Source organism: Theropithecus gelada, chromosome 10 (genome assembly GCF_003255815.1).
Source record: "Theropithecus gelada isolate Dixy chromosome 10, Tgel_1.0, whole genome shotgun sequence".
Taxonomy (NCBI): domain Eukaryota; kingdom Metazoa; phylum Chordata; class Mammalia; order Primates; family Cercopithecidae; genus Theropithecus; species Theropithecus gelada.
In genome coordinates, this window is record NC_037678.1 from 17,126,321 (window position 1) to 17,145,778 (window position 19,458).

At 44.5% G+C, this 19,458-nt stretch overlaps 1 protein-coding gene across 6 annotated transcripts in view; it reads left to right on the forward strand.

The window, feature by feature from the left end:
- Positions 1-19,458, forward strand: part of LARGE1 (LARGE xylosyl- and glucuronyltransferase 1) — a 631,116-nt gene that overhangs the window by 491,251 nt on the left and 120,407 nt on the right. For all 6 annotated transcript variants that reach the window (XM_025399702.1, XM_025399703.1, XM_025399705.1 and 3 more), the window contains one exon: positions 791-895. In XM_025399702.1, coding sequence (XP_025255487.1) covers positions 791-895 — 105 coding nt within the window. The remainder of the gene's footprint in view (positions 1-790; positions 896-19,458) is intronic.

Genomic DNA, 19,458 nt, shown 5'->3' on the forward strand with positions numbered 1-19,458 from the left:
CAGAGGAGCAGCTGTTATCTAGACAACACTCTTGTATTGATATGATATTGACATGATGCTTGTTGACACAAGATAAATATATTTGAGAGGAAGCAGTGAGGGTGAGAACAAAATCCCTGTAAGAAGGTGGACAAAGAGTGGATCTTCTCTTTGGGCTCTTGTCTGAGCAAACAAAAGTAATCCCTCCTCCCTGATGTGAGAAACCGATCTCAGTCCTTGCCCAGAAAACCAGTAAATGAATGTACAGCGGGAAATACCAGAATGGGAATGCTTGATGTGAGAAACCGATCTCAGTCCTTGCCCAGAAAACCAGTAAATGAATGTGCAGCGGGAAATACCAGAATGGGAATGCTTGAGAATAACTACAAGGGCAGGTTCCTTTGAGTAGTTTATTTTCGGTTAGGGAGGCGAGTGGTATTAGGGTTAAGATTGTGGTGAATAAATATGTGCTCCATGAGTTAGGAAAGAAATGCATGCGTGAATGAATGCATGGTTTGGGATTCTAGCTTTATCAGATTCACTAGGTGACCTGGGGCAAATCAATTAACTGTTCTGGGCCTCCATTTCTTCTCTATAAAATGGAAATAATAAAAATAGCTGCCTAATGGTGAGAATTAAATATGTTATTGCAAGTTAAGCTCTTAGGTGAGAGGCTGGCACTTCATAAAACCTCTCGGTAAGTGAATACTATTGTTGTGATGATTTGTCATTACACTGTGTGTTCATTAGTCACTGATCCAGATGGCTTGGCTTCTCCTTTTAAGATGTTTGTATTCTCTGTACTTTACAGGTCAGCAAGTCCTGGGCTTGGTGGAGAACCAGAGTGACTGGTACCTTGGAAACCTGTGGAAAAATCACCGCCCATGGCCAGCCCTTGGAAGGGGCTACAACACAGGTAAATTCTCAGGGTGGTATGGGCAGAGTTGCAAAAGGTGATGTGAGGGCCCAGTGCTCCTTTCTCAGGAGAGGAGACTGCAAAAGCTCAGGAGGCCACCTGATTGCTTGAATTCAGCAGTGGATGGTATGTGGGCAGTTGGCATTCCAGTTCCTTCTTGGTGCTGTAGCCACAGGTGGAGTAGCTGTTGGGCCATGGCAGTCTGTGGCATCTCTCACCAGAAAGCCCCTCTCCTGACCTCTAATCCAAATCCTATTGGATATCTTTATCAGTATGACCTGTAGGTTCCCTGGCTCTGTTAATACGGACCAGAGATCATTCTTCAGTAACAATCCCAACTTTTCAGTTTCTTAACACAACGGATATGTATTTTTGCCGATCACATTCCACGTCCACTTGAGGTCTTCAGGGATCTGGGTTCACTGTAGGTATTCAGGATTCATCTCCATGCACACTTCCATGTATGTGGTGGGAAAGTAGCAGAAGTTGTATTATCTCTTAACGTTTTTTGTTTAGAAGTGATACAATTTCATATTTCATTGGCTAAGCATGTTGTGTGGCCATGCCTCCCTTCATAGAGTGTGGGCAAGGGCAGTCTACCATGTGCCTGGCAGGAGAAAAGGCAGAAATATTTGCTAATCAGCACTTTTGAGGACCACATGTGCCTGGCAGGAGAAAATGTAGAAATAGTTGGTAATCAGCTCTTTTGAGGACTACAGATCTCTAACCATATGTCTAAAATAAAATCCATTATTCTACCTTGTTACTAGCCACAAACTTGCGTCTCCTTTTTAGTTTCTTTCTCTGTTATTGGGGTCCTTCATTCATCCATCAGCCCTTCTTGTTCACCAGCTATCTCTTCAATGCTTACTGTGTACGAAGCCCTATGCTAGCTGTGGCAGACACAGTCCATGACCTCATGGAGTATATAAGCAGTGAAACTAGAGCAGCCTCTTCCTTCTGAGGCTCAATTCCCATCAGTGTCTATCTTTGAAATGCTTCTGGATCCTTCTGCCTCTCTCCTCCATCCTCATTGCCACTGCTGTGGTATCCCATTCTCAAAGGATGCAGACTCCTGATCTTTATCAGACTAGAATGTGGAACTCAGGGAACAGTAGGGTGGGTGAGACCAAGAAGCGCTGGAACTTGGCATCTGAGACCAGCAGATGAGGTGGGTTGGTACAGGTATCTGGCTCTGGGGACAGTACCACCTAAAAGTGATAGGTGAAGCCTGCCCTGGAGGCTGAGGCCAGTCTGTAGTGGGATCAGCCAAAAAGAGATCAAAACTCTGAGAGCTGATGGTCAGACTCCAGAAGAGTCTAATGCAAACACAGGGCCCCAGAGAACAAAGGAGAAGGGACATGAGTCAAGCTTGCAGAGGTGAGAGTTCATAGATGGGGTCAGAATGGGGGTCAAAGCTGGAGGAGGACAAGGAAAGAAAGTCCAGCATCAATGTCCAGAGGTGGCAGGCAGCCAGGGAGACCTCTATTGAAGGCCATCCTGAGAGACGGAGATACTCCTTAGCTAACATCTGTCTGAGTATTAGATATGCTTTGTGCTATGTAATTTTTTTTTCCTGTAATGCTTACCAGGTAACAGAGGTTGCAGTTGAAGAATGCCAACCACCAGCCCTTCACAGGCCCCAGAGCCCCACCCTGGAGTCTTCCCATGCTGTGTTGGGCATTAACCCTTTAGTTGCTGGATGGTGGGGAAGTCTGAGGAGTTCCTGAGAGGGGCCAGGTTGGGGAAAGGCAGCTGAGGGCATCAGAGCAGTGGTTCTCTTAGCAGGTCAGGAGGTATTTCACTTTTTCAATAATGGGTAAGCCAGTGCCTCTATAGATCAGCTGAGTATTAGCCAGTCACCATGTTAGGTGCTTTATGGGTGTCAGTCACCTTTGATCCTCACACTTACCCCATGAGGCAGGTGCCGTGCTTATCTGTATTCTATGCCAGAGGAAACTGAAGGTTGGAGCATTGAAGGCTGCAACGCTGAAAAATCAAGGAGGCTGTGGTGTTAACTACCAACCTGTCTTGCTTGAACTTTAATGGCTTCAAGATTAAACACTTTCCAACAATGGAGATTCCCAGGCTCTGCCCTTCAAGAGTCTGATTGACTGGTTCTGTGCAGGAGACTGGGATTCTGCCCTACAGGAAGCCTCTAGGATGTTTCTGGGGCAGAAATATCCAAGGGCCTGCTCTGATTAAACATGGCACTCCGTTTCCTGTCCCAGCAAGCTCTCCCAGACGCTGTTTCCTCAGAGCCTTGGAGACTGAACCCTCCATGAACCCACAGCAGGCCAGGGACGGGGGCTCCACGTGCTTTCCTCTGGCAAGCGACTAGTCACCCCATGTTGATCTTTTGTGCCTGGATTTTCAGACACGTTCCCTCCAAACTTTCATGGAGGTGGAGACACCCATGTTTCTGGGTGGGAGAAAGGAAGTCTCAGGAAAACCCTGGTGTATACATTTTGTTTCTCTCTTCCAAAATATATAATAGAAAACGTCACATAGAAATATACTGCAGTGCCTCAGGGATGCTGCATCAAGATCATGGTTACCTGTGTAAAACAAAAGCCACTGGTCATCAATCCCGGTTTGCAGGGAAAAGAAGAATGTAGCACACTGGGGAATTTATTACGACCAACATGGCATGTCTCCTCCTGCCCGTCCCTATTTGCTATAGAATGTAGCATCAGGAGACACAGGAGCACATAAACCACCTCCAGTTCCCCCTTGATATGCCAAGGCAGTGAGTTACTTCCCTCCTCGCTGGTACTGAAAGGGCAGAGCAGAAAGGGGAAAGCCCTGTTGAAGTGATGTGTTCATTTAAATAAGCCAGTGACACTGAGTGATTATGATGAAAGCACTTAGGCAACATCAAAATGCATTGGCTTTCACGATGGGGATGTGTCGCTTTAAAACCAAGGATTGTGCCATACAGTGAATGAGTCATCCAGACATGTACATTCTCATGGAAACTGAGGACACCACTGGAGAGAACCTGCCACCCTAAATCCCAACACATCTGAAGCCTCCAAAAAGGATATCTCCAGCAAGAGCCTCCTGTCGTATGCCTTCAGCTGGATGTTAAGAACCCAGGCAGATCTGGGTTACAGCTGCAGTACATTTCATCTTCGTATGCACTTGGCCAAGTCGCTTCACTCCTTGAACCTCAGTTCTCTCCATTTTTAAGATAGGACAAGACTAGGCGCGGTGACTCACGCCTGTAATCCCAGCACTTTGGGAGGTCACGAGGTGGGTGGATCACGAGGTCAGGAGTTCAAGACCAGCCTGGCCAAGATGTTGAAACCCCATCTCTACTAAAAATACAAAAAATTAGCTGGGCATGGTGGTGGGCGCCCATAATCCCAGCTACTCGGGAGACTGAGGCAGAGAATTGCATGAACCCAGGAGGCAGAGGTTGCAGTGAGCCAAGATCACGCCACTGCACTCTAACTGGGCAACAGACTGAGACTGTCTCAAAAAAAAAAAAAAGACATAAAAAACCTAGTATGTGAGGATTAGCAATTAATGTTGTAACTTGTTTAATGAGCCTTGCCTGATTGAGGGTACAAAATACGTACTTAGTAAATCTTAGTCTTTCTCCTCTTGCATTTTTCTGCTCCTTGCTTTATCAGGAAATGAGATTTACACACTGGAAAAAGGCGGTTATGTGACCGACTGGGGTTTGCTAAGGTCTCCCAAGCCCTTCGGTCAGAAAGAACGAGTATTTTACTTTCCCCAGGTGTAATCCAGCTACCTAGCAGCGTTTCCTGTATCTCTTTACTATCTGAAAAGGTTAGCTTTTTGTATCACATTAGGAAAAAAAGTGACTATTTAGTTCGAATATCAGCTTCCTCGCTGTGTTTTACTTTGAAAATCCCCAGAAAAAGCATACGAGATGTTTGTGTTGGAAGCTCTACCTTCAAGACCTGGCTTTGTTGCTTTTAAATTCTGTACCTTTTAGAAAGCTTACCCAAGCTCAGGGAGTCTTGGGCTTCTCATCTGCGAGCTAGGGACCTCGGAACCCACTCAGAGGCTCCCTTGTGGTCGTGCAGCCTTGTGTGCCTGGTAAACCAAAGTGCTTTAGGAAGTTGATTGTGATTTGTATTTATCCTCCTAACCACAGCCCAACTGAATAACTCTTTTCAGGTAATTCAGATTCAACCGCAGACATCAAACACGGTCTCTTCACTACACATTCATTCATTCACTCATTCCACCAGGCATCACACCAGGCACCATAGCGTGCGTGGGCTTTGTTAATTCCTTGAATTATCTTACAAACTAGACTTTTCCTCTTACAAGGGCCAGTCAGGTTCCCCCGTTCTCTTTGTTTGCTTTTCTTTCCCAGTCTGCTTTTACAAAGCCTACACGGCCACAAAAGATTAGAGAAGATCTTTCCACCATCTCCCATTTATCTCCTTCCCTTCTTACTAGAGCTGTTCCCAACTTAATTCCAGAAGCTACTGAGCCACCGCAGCTTCGGATGGATAACCAGACAGATCCTAGCACAAAGCTCTTGCCCATAACTGTTCAGGTGGAATTACGGGCGCGTCTTTCACAGTCTTGCACGGAGATGGCTCCGTTTCTAGCCACTCTGCCCAGGCATCATCTCCTAGATGCAAAAAGCTGTCATTCACCCAGCATTCCGCTGTGAGCAGGACTTAGAAAACAACAACAACAAAAATACACCTAGGATTTTGACAGGCTCATTGAGATTCAGCTGTCTTCAGTTCCTAAGCTGATGGATGAATATCTTAAAAACAACAGCAAAGAAAAGGGGAAGGAGGGCTAAACATAGCAGAGGATGGGAGAATGAGGTGAGGGAAGGCAGATCTGTAGAAAGAAGATGGCATGTTTGCAGATAGGTTTATTTGCATGGGATCCCAAAGGCAACTCAAGCACAAGGTGCATCCTCCCCAAGTTGAAGGGCGCAAGACTAGCCAGAGAATGTGCTTTTTAAAACAATTTAAAAATAAAATGTATCGTGTTTCATCCAGCCCCCAAATTAGGGCAGAGACAGGCAGAGAGAGACCTGGCTGTTTAGGGAGGGAGGAAGAATTTCTCTAGGAATCCTTCTCTGCAGGACAACAAAATCGGAATGCTTAAGGACTGACCTCCGAGGTTGGAGCAAACCATGGAAGGTGATGGGCAGTTAAGTCAGATACCATGGAAAATTTTGTGGCAGAGATTCAAAAGGAGAAAACATTGGACAGTTTGCCAAAGGACTGTTAAACAAATAGCTTAGTGGGATAAATAGAAATATGCAACCTAGGCTCAACTTACTTCCGCCTCTGACATCCAGCATTCTGGGACCCTGGGTAAGTCCCTTCATTTCTCTGCATCTTAATTGTCTCTGCTGTCAGAAACTAAGATCTCTTCATGTTCTGAAAGAATACTGTGATTGGGTGATTTCTGTCTGTAATAATTACATCCAGAGAAACTACATTTAAATATAATTTATTCATTCATTACATGCTACGGAATACCTATAATACTAGCAAGGATAGGATAGAAAACTGTTTTTTTTTTTTCAATGGGTAATACCAAGAACCTCCCTTCAAAAAGTTTATAGTCTAATAGAGAAGTGTTTGCATATCTGCAAAAGAAGTTAGTATGGCTTGAGCCTCTTCCATGATTGAGATCCAGAATTCATCATGAGCCCTGCACTAGCATCATGACCCCTGGACTAGCGTTTTCTAGACTAATTCCAGAAGTCATTGCAAGGGATGCGAACGTGTGTTTAGAAATTGTGAACAGAGGCCAGGCGCGGTGGCTCACACCTATAATCCCAGCACTTTGGGAGGCCAAGGCAGGCAGATCATAACGTCAGGAGATAAAGACCATCCTGGCTAACATGGTGAAACCCCATCTCTACTAAAAATACAAAAAAAAAAAAAAGTTAGCTGGGCAAGGTGGCACACGCCTGTAGTCCCAGCTGCTCAGGAGGCTGAGGCAGGAGAATCGCTTGAACCTGGGAGGAGGAGCTTGCAGTGAGCCGAGATCGCGCCTGCATTCTGTGTCTACCCTTTGGAGATTCGATGTGCATATTGGAGATCTTATAAAGTCTAGAAGTAAAGAAAGCAATTACACCCACTCTTTCAGAAAGAGTGGTTCAGTTGCTTTAAAACTCCACTATAGACATTGCCAGTTGTTAGTGAATCAATAGATTCTGATTCTAGATTACCACTGAAGAATGGGATTTTTTAATACTATTTTTAATTGTCTGTTAATAGACTATTATTAATAGAATTTTGACAACTCATATTAACATTTGTTATAAAGGACAAATAGTCTGGAAATGCAGTGATGTGCTGGGTTCCTAGGTCACATCTGCTAGTGAAAGCCTATTGTTAAATTTTCAGAAAATATGGGATCCAGTTGTTAAACATAGCCACTATTAAAAATCAAGGCCGGGCACGGTGGCTCACGCCTGTAATCCCAGCACTTTGGGAGGCCAAGGCGGGCAGATCACTTGAGGCCAAGAGATCGAGACCAGCCTGGCCAACGTGGAAAACCCCATCTCTACTAAAAATGCAAAAATTACCCCAGCATGGGGTCACATGCCTGTAGTCCCAGCTACTCAGGAGGCTGAGGCAGGAGAATCGCTTGAACCAGGAAGGCAGAGGTTGCAGTGAACTGAGATCACATCACTGCACTCCAGCCTGGGCAACACAGCAAGACTCTGTCTCAAAAATAAATAAATAAATAAAAATCAAATGATGTAAACTTACAATGAAATATGTCATTTGAAAAACAAAGCTAACAAATACTCAAAACTCTTAAAACCTGTTACTTCCGAATCACTTTACTCTCTGTGCTTCTAAGGTTGTTTGCATCTGCTGTGTCTGTATGGTGGAAATGCCGTGCAGTGGGGTCCTGCTGCACATCTCTTCATAACCGTTCAGTAGCATCGCATTGGTAGTTTGATATCTTCCCTGGTGGGACTATTATAGCCTGGAAATTGGAAAACACTACCATCAGGGGTCTTCTTTCTTTCTGCAGAATCAGTTGTTGAACATTTACCAGCATACTGCTGAAATATAATAATAATATATATACATAATGTGTTTTGAGATGGAGTCTCACTCTCATCACCCAGGATAGAGTGCAGTGGCACGATCTAGACTCACTGCAACCTCCACCTCCCAAGTTCAAGCAATTCTTTTGCCTCAGCCTCCCAAGTAGCTGGGACTACAGGCGCATGCCACCATACCCAGCTAATTTTTGTACTTTTAGTAGAGATGGGGTTTCGCCATATTGGCCAGGCTAGTCTCGAACTCCTGACCTCAGGTGATCCACCCGCCTCGGCCTCCCAAAGTGCTGGGATTACAGGTATGAACCACCGCGCCCAGCCAATAATATATATTTTTCACATTCCCTGAAAGTAAGTACTGTTGACAGTTTGCCTTCCACATATGTAATTATCTGCTTCTCTCTATATATGCATATTCTTTTTGAATAGACTAGACTTGTTTACTTAAAAATAAAATATTGGGTATCTTCTACATTAATACAATGGTATATTTTCTTCTTTCTTATTAAGAACTGCATAGTTTGCCATTTGCTGGAGGTACTGTAATTCATTTATTCCATTTTCTATGAGTTGGTATTTTAGCTGTCCCTAGGTTTTCCCCTCAATTATAAACAATACCATACATAAGTCTTCTCATTACTCATGTTTGTTTGCTTAGTCAAGTATTCATACACAATAGCTCCTAAGCTATTGCGGTACTGCTATATTAAATGTTATGGATATTTTAAATTCTGATAGATCAAAATTTAAATTTGCCAAATGTGTCAGTTTACAATCGAGATAAAATTTTAAATTAAACAGATGTGTGCGTGTTTATGTATGCATGTGTCTTGCTTGTTTGTTTTGTGTGTTGGGCATACAGTCTGTGTATTTGCAAAGAATCAGTATTTTGCCAAGGAGCTACTTCATAGGAACCCAACTTGAGCTTTTTCAATTTAGGGAGATGATCTCTGACTAAAAGGTCCAAGCGTCTGAAGCCATGGATCGTTGACCAGTGGCCAAGTGAAATGAAGACGTTTCCTTGCTGTGGCCAACTCTGCCTGGCTCCAACATTCCAACACCTGGTTAAGTGAATTGACCTGGCTTAGTAGTTACACAGGGGTGGCCATTCCTGAAAATGTGTCTGCCCCACTCTGCTAACCCATACAAGGTCAGGGGTTTTCTCTGTCACTCACTCAGGTCTTTAGCATTGCAAGAGCTAACAGGAGTTATGACCCAAGCACCCAGGCACCTGTATGGTTCCGTGTGCAGTAGAAGGGAAAGAAGGAAGGATATGATCCTAACTCCCCTGAATCCTAACTCTTCCTGACATAAGGAAAATAATCTGGCCATCATTCAGCACATGATTTCCTTGAAGACATATTTGTGATGGGAAGAGGCACTTGATTTCTTTGGGGCCTCTCAGGTTCACAGTACTAATTGCTTAGATTTGATTTGTGCTTTCATGTGCACCAGCTCATGTAATTCCCATTCTACAGAGGAAGCTGATGGAGGCTCAGCAAGGTTCATTGATTTCGCAAGTTAGCAGAACCAGTAAATGTCAGAGCCCAGTGCTTAAGCCTGCTTTCCAATCTCTTCTTGGGCCTTCAGTGCTTGAAAGTGGTTGGTAGAGCAGTATATGAATCCATTCTCACACTGCTATTAAAAAAAAAAAATACCAGAGACTGGGTAATTTGTAAAGGAAAGAGGTTTAATTGACTCACAGTTCCACAGGGCTGGGGAGGCCTCAGGAAACTTACAGTCATGGTGGGAGGTGAAGGGGAAGCAAGGACCTTCTTCACATGGCGGCAGGAGAGAGAAGAGTGAGCATCAAAGGTGGAAGAGCCCCTTATAAAACCATCAGATCTCGTGAGAACTCACTCACTGTCACAAGAACAGCATAGAGGAAACTGTCCCCCGCTCCCATGATTCAGTCACCTCTCACCATATCTCTCCTTAGGCATGTAGGGGTTATGGGGATTACAGTTCAATATGAGATTTGGCTGGGGACACAGCCAAACCATATCAAGCAGTTACTTAGCTCTGGGGATTTTTCTAGCTCCCTCCCCAGTCTATAAGGTTAGAGGGCTATGGACCATCATAACAACATCGTGCTGTCTATTAAATTTACAATAGTACTGGCAATCATGGCTGCGTGTTGGAATCACCTGGGAGATTTGAAATAATCCTGGCATCCAGGGCTTATCTCAAACCACTTAAATTAGAACCTCTAGAGTGAGACTCCTCCTTCAGTAGTTTCTAAAACCAAGCAGGTGACCCCTTTATACTGGACAGGCATGTCCTCGTTTCCTTCCAAAGCCTGCATTATAAAGGCACCATTTGCAATGCAGCCACTCTGAACCTGCTTTCCCTCTTCATTACCTATACCCTATTTTTCTAACCATGACTGAACTCCTAGACTCCATAGCTGCTTGAATTTGTGGACAGGACATTCAACCAAGATTTCTTTTTTTTTTTTTTTTTTTTTTTTTTTAGACAGAGTCTCACTCTGTCGCCCAGGCTAGAGTGCAGTGGTGTGATCTCAGCTTACTGCAACCTCTGCCTCCCAGGTTCAAGCGATTCTCCTGCCTCAGCCTCCAGAGTAGCTGGGACTACAGATGTGTGCTACCACACCCGGCTAATTTTTTGTAGTTTTAGTAGAGATGGGGTTTCATTGTATTAGCCAGGATGGTCTCGATCTCCTGACCTTGTGATCCACCCACCTTGGCCTCCCCAAGTGGACTTTTTAGTATTATTATTATTATTAACTGTGTATAATGTCAGACCCCATGTTGGGCTCTGGGGATACTTCAGTGGAACAAAGGATCCTAGCCTCAGACTGCTGTCAAGGAAGACCTACAGACACAAGCCATTTGGATGCAGAAGTGCCCTGATGGAGGAAGCCCTTAGACCGCAGGGAAAAGGGGACAGGCAGTGATGTACCACCAGTGGCTTATTTAAATCCCTATTGTTGCCTGGATCCTGACCTGTTATCCTACACTTTCCCCTGGGGCTGCCAGTGACATCACATAGAGAAAGAGACCAGCCTCCTCCTCCTCCTTCTGTCTCACTGTAAGCGGTTCCCTGTCATCCACCATTATGCTTCAATAGCCCCTCCTTGTTCCCCTGAGCCCTTGCCTGCCGCCATCTCCTTTATTGCATATTTGACATTTCACCACAGCAGGTCAGACGTATTTGAATCCTAATGGCGCAGAGGGTCCCTGAATTGGTCGGCAGAGCCCTGGGGACTGCTCCAAGTGAAGGGAATCTCCATGAAGACAATTATCCAAGAGAAATAGCCCATCTCAGCAGGCATCGTTCTGCTTTGCTTATTGAGCCAGCGTTTATGAAGCACAGACTTTGTACCCAGCTCAGTGCAAACAGGCTCACCTCTAGCAAGGCTCAAGGGAGGGAACAAAAGAAATAGAAAACACAGCCCTTGTCAACAAACCCAGGATTAAGTTAGAGTGGCCGGGCGAAAATACGGAGGAAAAAATGGTTTTCTTTTTTAACCCTTTTCAACGTCTATTTAGTATCTGTTCATTGAATGTTTAATTATTGACAGCAGGAGTTGACCCCCTTGCCCATTTTTGTATGTCCCAAGCCGGGTTTTTACATTTTCAGATAGTTGAGAAAACTTGAAGACAGGTCTATTTTGTGGCACATGAAAATCATATGAAATTCTAATTGCAGTGTCCACTAATAAAGTTGTATGGGCTCACAGCCACAGCATTCATTTTTATTTTGTCTGTGGCTGTATAAAAGTTGTCAGGATCAAGATGGAATCACTAATATGAGAAAACCCTGATAAATAGGGGAAGGCCACGAAGGCACGATTCTCACACTTACATGCCTGATAACGAAACAGACTCTACAAAAACCACCGCCTTGCACAAAGACCTCACAACCTTACACAAAAACATTTGTGCAAGGACATCTGCGTCTCCAACCTTGGACCAGCGTCATCCTTATTATGGATCTTTGTAGCCAAAGATAATTACTCAAAACAATTATGTACTCCTCCTTATTTTTTCCTTTAAAAATGTTTATCTCTGGCTGGGCACGGTGTCTCACGCCTGTAATCCCAGCACTTTGGGAGGCTGAGGCGGATGGATCACCTGAGGTCAGGAGATCGAAACCATCCTGGCCAACATGGCAAAAATCTCTGTTAAAAATACAAAAAAAAATTAGCTAGGCGTGGTGGTGCACGCCTGTAATACCAGCTACTTAGGAGGCTGAGGCAGGAGAATCTCTTGAACCCAGGAGGCAGAGGTTGCAATGAGCTGAGATCGTGCCACTGCCCTCCAGTCTGGGCGACAGAGAAAGACTCTGTCTCAAAAGAAAAAAAAAAAAACAGTTTATCTTCTTTACCACCCTGAATGCACGCATACTTTACTATGACATGCGTATTCCCATTACAATATTTAATTCCCAAATATATTTTCTTTTATAGAGTGTCTCTCTGCTTGTTATTTAGATTGACAGCTGCTTTGAGGCTACAAAAACAGAAATTAAGTAGTTGTAACAGAGTCCTTTTCGCTTCCAAAGCCAAAGATACATATTTACTGGCCCTTTCAGAAACAATTTGCTGATCAAGGTCCACAGCATAGCAGAAAGAGCGTGGTCTGTGGAGTCTAGCAGACTTGGGTTAGGATCTTGCCTGTGCCCGTTAGCTTTCTACATCTAGTCAATAGAAATAATAACATGTTCTTAACAGGCTGAGATTGAATAAAGCCACTGTAAAGGTAACATAAACCCCAGTGATCTAGAACTAGTATTGAGGCCTAGTAAATATTGATTACCTTCACCCACCTTAATTATATACAAATATAATTTCCTATATAGGCACAAAAAGAAAGATAGAATTACATGAGGCTAGTTCTACTCTCAACTGGAAAGATATGCACAAGAAATAGAAGGAAAGGGAATGAGACTAATACATTCATTGGATACTTTATAAGAGCAGAGTCTTCTCACTCTTATTCAATCCTTTATTCCCCAGCAGCCAGAGTTGTCCTACTGGGCACAGTGGTGCACACCTATAGTTCCCACTACTTGGGAGGCTGAGTCAGGAAAATTGCTTGAGCCCAGGAGTTCAAAACTGTAGTGTGCGATGATCATGCCCGTGAATGGCCACTGCACTCCAGCCTGCTCAACATAGTAAGACCTGGTCTTTAAAAAAGTAATAATAGAGTGATCCCTGGCATATGGTAAAGGCATAGCATACAGTATATATGATATGCATTTTCGGCCGGGCGCAGTGGCTCACACCTGTAATCCCAACACTTTGGGAGGCGGAGGTGAGTGGATCACCTGAGGTCAGGAGTTCAAAACCAAAACCATCCTGGCCAACGTGGTGAAACCCCATCTCTGCTAAAAATATAAAAATTAGCTGGGTGTGGTAGCGAGTGCCTGTAATCCCAGCTCCTTGGGAGGCTGAGGTAGGAGAATCACTTGAACCTGAAAAGTGGAGGTTGCAGTGAGCCAAGATCCTGCCATTGCACTCCAGCCTGGGTGATGAGGGCGAAACTCCTTCTCAAAAAAATAAATAAATGCATTTTTGCATTCAGCCCTCTTAATAATTGATATACTTGTCAAACATTTTACTTGTGGAGTCATCATCAGGATGAGGCTCCAGATTCTGCTCCTCCACACACCATCACACAGCCCTGGGCATGCCAGCTTCTCTGTGCCAGTGTTCACACCTGCAGATGCAGGTCATGGGAAAATGTACTGCGCAGGATCGTCTTGAAGACTGAATGAGATTTAAAGTGTGCCAGATACCCCTGCAACCCAAAAGAGGGAAGGGCAGACAAACAGGGAGGGTGTGTGCATTCAAGTCAAAACATGGATGTTTCCTCACACAGGCTTCTTTGAATTCTGTCTCGGTGTGGTGGTAAGCAGGAAATCCTGCAAGGTCTCAAGATGCAAATCTGGCAAGGATCATTGTTTAAGGAACAGCTTCACGGGCCGGGTCTCAAGGGATGGGACTGCACAGACTATTGAACAGAACAGGAAAGGGAAGACCTGCAGGTGGAGGGCGTACGCCAGGCTGTGGAACGGGTGTGGCCAGGCAAGTCTCCGTACACAGAGCGGGAAGAGCTGTGGTCAGGGAGGAAGCCTTAGGATTGGACTTGAGAAGATTGCAGTCACTACTCACTTGCTTTATGTCTGGAGATCTGATAAGAATGTATCATCAGATTCCCTTTTAATGAATCCCATACCTATTTCTACCAAACACATATTCAGCCTAGTTTCACAGTTTATTTCTGGTTTCCAAGTTCTTTGGATTGACTCTGTACTAGTGATTGGATAAGACTGAGGAAATGTATGTGTTAAGGGAAATGGCAGTGCATTCCCATTGCAAGTGTTAAATCTTTCCGAAGATTCCTGACTCTGATTTTTAATGGACTTCATTTAATGAGTTAACGTAACCACAGATTAGTAAACAGGGACTATCAATCTTCACAGAGAGCAAGGAAGGAATTTACACATAGTAAGGGCCCAGTGTTGTACTGAAATCACCGACTTTTCATTCAGCATTGACTCTGCACCAGGCCCTGTGCTAAGTGCTTCTCGTACTTGCTCTCACTTAATGCCCACTACATCGTTTATAAGGAACGTTACACCATTTATTCAAAATCTCACTGTTAGTCGGCAGCAAAGTCAAGATTGGAACAGGGACCATTCTGTACTGAGAGCAGAAGGCTCCTGCCCCTGTAGTGCTTTAAGTATGGTCTGTTGAAATCTTCACTCCCCACCTAGGAAAAAGGAAGAGGGAAGAAAGAAATTCCACATAGTCATGTTGATTACTCCCGAAAGCAATTAACTAGGATTGTGTAATGAATGACAACAGAGACAGACCTCTCTTAGGAGGCGACAGTTTAGCCGAGATCTGAAGTGTGTCCCGAAGCCAGCCACACAATTGGCCAGAGAACGAGAATGTAGCAGCCCTGATGGGGACTCCAGCTTGGCCTGTTCTGGAACTGACAGGTGGGAGGCTGGAAGGAGGAACCTGAGTTGAGACTGGGGAGCTAGGCTAGAGCTTCCTGGACCATGATATGATGACACAGAATTTGCATTTTGTTCTGTAACACACTGGCAAAGACGGCACCTGACTGAGAATATCCCTGAGCTTCTGAACAGTAGCAATAAGAAATATTGCACAATGAATTTATATGCATCATTCTTTGTTCAGTAGTAACTTTACAGGACCACCTCCATGCATTTCAATCAGCTGTTTATTAATGTGCTTTACTTTGCTTGACATGCATTCTAAGAGGCATTTCTCCACCCATCCCTCATTTCTGGTTCTCTCACCAAATGTTCATGTGATTCCTAATTCAGTGTTCCAACTGTGGCTTAGATGACTGGGACAAAATAGAACCTTGGTAGCCTTTATTAATCATCGTGTGTTTCTCAGAGATATACCAGCTTCATGTCACTAGCCCTTATGGCTCCCTCCAGCACTCAGGGTAGGATAGTCCAGAGGACGCTGGAATGTGGGGCCCGGGAAGGAGGGCTGCTGCAGCATTACTTACCACTTTGACTTGCTCCCCCATTTCCTCTTTCTTTGGGAATTATCACCAACAGGTGCATTCAAAATCTTCGTATGATTAAAATTAAAAAGCTTCTGTTAGAGGACAAGATCCACAGATATCATCCTACCCAGAGTTGACTATTCCCTAATAGAAACCTACCTTTGGGGAAAAGGACTGTACTGTTGCTGTCATTACAAAGATAAGAACAGAAACACAGAGAGGTTAGTTAGTTCACTGTCCCAGCGTCACACAGCCAGAAAGTGTTCGAGACCAGGTTCAGATCCAGGTCTGACTCCGAGACCAGGCTCTTTCCAGTACCTTTGCAGTGGCCTAAAAATATCAAATGGGCTGAGGAGTTGGCTAGAGAAAACTGCCTGATGGCAAAGTTTTTGACATCTCTTGCCATGAGTGGAGATGGGTAATCATTTAACAGAAGATGAGTTTTGACCACATGGTCTATTTGGTTTCTGCTGAAGACAGGGGCTAGGTGGGCCCCTACCCCACCCATTCATCCAGGACAAACTACCTCCTCCAGAGTCCCTGGGATCCTTGTTTTTAATCAGTCAATTGATGAGTGTCACAGCACTTTTTACAGTTAGTCATTTTGCAGATGTTAGTTGAGTCTCTGTTAACCATCAGTGGGCGGGACCACTGTCTGTCTTCTGAACTCATTCATCCATTCGCCAGCTCATTCCTAGACATTCGCTGAGTTCGTCTGCTATGCCTCTGGTAGGCCCTGGGCTAGAGAGATGACACCAGCTGTGTCCTAGAGAGTTCAGCGTCTAGTGGGGGGTTCCTGTAAACAAACAACTGCTGGGCAAGGAGATCAGCGTTTTCACCAAACTGCGTCAGGGTGGAGTGGAGGTACAAAGGCAGGTGGCCATCTCTGCCAGGAGGATCCAGGAAGACTTCAGAAGAGAAGGCTGGGAAGAGAAGGAGGAGAAGAGAGAGTAGAAAGCAAATGAAGAAATGAGGAAGAAAAAGCAAATGCAAGTGGCAGAAAAGTAGAGAATTATACTTCGCTGAATTAGAGCTCAGAATTCTGGAATTTTGAAGCGATCCATAATCGGTTTTCAAGGGATCCAATATTCACCAGCTCCAAAGTAAGGGGAATGAGGGGTACAACTGCATTGTCCTTTTAAGGATCTGTTGAATGCAGGACAGTCTTTCTCCCTAGAAAGAAATAAAGAAACAAAGACAAAAATAAAGGACGCAGAGCTTAGGACGGTCCCATTCCCTTAAAAGCCAACAGGAGGAGGACAGCAAACTCCTTTATACCCCTTTTCCCCACTACACAATGCAAAGTGCAGAGTCCTTCCAACTGGGAGCCTCTTTTGTGGCCATGATGACTTAAGAATCACCCCAGATAATTGCTCAGGTATAGCTTTCACCACACTTTCCTTCCCCCTGACTGAACAGAAGCAAAATTCCTTGCTAGGGAGAAAGTTCACCCTGCACTCAGTAGAACCTGCAAAGAACCATGCAGTTTGGCTCCAACCCCTTTCCCCCTTACTTTGGGGTTGTTGAATACTGGAAAAGTGATCAAGGAAAGTACATTTATCACTCTCTTGCCTGAAAACTTGAGCCGGGGTAATTTTGCACATTCTGTTTAAACGATTGACACGAGAAAGCTGGATTTAGTTCTCCCTTCTTACTTCCCAGCACTAAATGCACACCTCGCTAATCCAATTTCTAGGAAATCCTCCCTCGTGAGCAGGACAGCCTGTGGATTTGCCCAGATCAGGTTGGCAGAGAGTAGATAGGCTCGTTTGTGAGAGCACGTTCAGACCCCAAGAATTACTATGGCCTTATGGCCGCCAGAGCCACTTTCTAGTAGGTAGGGGACCTTTATGTGCCCCCGGAAATAATGTTAATAGTCCTAGCTAACATTTATTGAGCAGTGGTTATGAATGTGGCATTGCAAATGGATTATGATCTTATTTAATTTGCACAGCAGCCTAGGAGGCAGGCACTTCTTGCTGTTTTTCCCATTTATCAGCTGGCTTAAGGGCCTTTGTACTTGGGGCTAATTCTGCCTGAGTTCCTCCTTCTTATCAGCATGGCACGCTACCTCGCCTCCTGCAGATCCTGTCTTAAACATCATCTTCTCGGAAAAGTCTTCGCTGACCACTCATTGAAAATTTCACCACGTCTCCCAGCTGAGCTCTCCTTATCTCCCCTCCCTGCTTTATTCTTATCATACAATAGACTATATGTTTAACCTACTTACTTGTTTATCCCTCTTCTGTTAGCACATAGGCTTCCCGAGGACAAGGATTTCTATTTTCAGATGGGTTCTGGTACATAGGAGACTTGCAGAACATACTGGTGTAACGAAAAACATAATAGCATCATAACTACTTTGCAAACTAGGAAAGAGAAATTTACAGAAATGAGCTAGTATGGGCTGGGCGCGGTGGCTCACGCCTGTAATGCCAACGCTTTGGGAGATGGGTGGATCACCTGAGGTCAGGAGTTTGAGTCAAGCCTGGCCAACATGACAAAACCCCGTCTCTACTAAAGATACAAAAATTAACCAGGCGTGGTGGCTCACGTCTGTAATCCCAGCACTTTGGGAGGCTGAGGCAGGCGGGTCACCTGAGATCAGGAATTCGAGACCAGCCTGACCAACATGGAGAAATCCCGTCTCTACTAGAAATAAAAAATTAGCCGGGCATGGAGGCGCATACCTGTAATCCCAGCTACTCAGGAGGCTGAGGCAGGAGAATCGCTTGAACCCAGGAGGTAGAGGTTGAAGTGAGTCGAGATTGCACCACTGCGCTCCAGCCTGGGTGACAAGAACAAAACTCTGTCTCAAAAAAAAAAGAAACGAAATGAGCTAGTATGGCCCAGGTAAGACAGAAAACAAGTAGCAGACTAGAATTAACCTAGGCCTCAGACCTCCCAAGTGTTTACAACACTACAGAGCCAGTACGTAGCCAAATACAAAGCCTTCTGTGGAACTGTGGTTGTGCTGGGAAATAAGCAGACACTACTCACTACTACTCCCATTAAAACTTTCCTTTGAAATCAACTTCTTAGTCCTTCAGGATGACAGTTATTGATGTTAACAGAAGTGGGATGTTTTAGCCCCTCTTCTGCTCTAGGACTCTGCTTGTTGAGATCCAGAGGAAATAAGTTATGGTGTCATCTCTCTGCAAGCTCACTCCAGTTCATTGCCAGTGCAGGAGCTTATACTTGTATTGAGTAGACCTACTGTGTGGCACATACTGTGTAGGAAGCTGTGGGTATGGAGTCAGTAACACACACCACTGCCCTCAGGGAGCTCAGAGTTTGGTGCCACAAAGCACCTACAATAACTGCAGCTCTGAAAGGCACAGATGTAGATTGTACAATGTAGTGGTTTGGTTTGTTTGTTTGTTTGTTTGTTTGCAGCCATAGCCCTGTAAGTAATGGAATGTGTAATGTTCCACATCATCCCGTAGGCATCAGTATTGGAAAACACATGGGTTTTGGAACAAGTGAAACTGGATTTGAATCTGGGTTGTCACTAGTTAGTTGCTTACTCAATCTTTCTGTGATGTTCGAAGGAATAGAGTTAATAAGCATGCCTAGCGCCTGGGTCCTGGTAAGCTGCCGCCATCACCGTTAGCTCTCAGTATCATCGTTATCATTGTTCTGCCTCTGAGTGACAGTGAGTAGTGAATTCAGTGCCTATGGGTCAATAGGAAGAAACTAGTCTGGTTAAAAATACACCCCGGGTAATAACAATAGCCCCTTATTTAATTAAGACTAATGTGTGTTAGTCACTGTGCTATGCTGAGTATTTCGTTATCTTACTTGATTCTCCCAACAGTCCTGTGAGTTATGATTAATATCCGTTTTGCAGAAGAGTACCCTAAAGCACAGAGCAGTTATTAAGTAACCTGCCCAAGGTCATGCATGGTGTGTGGGTAGATGCTAGGACCCTGACCCTTGATTTTTTTTGCTCAACTGCCCCAGGTCATCAAAGTGTATACTGGGGAGATGACTGTATTCTTGCT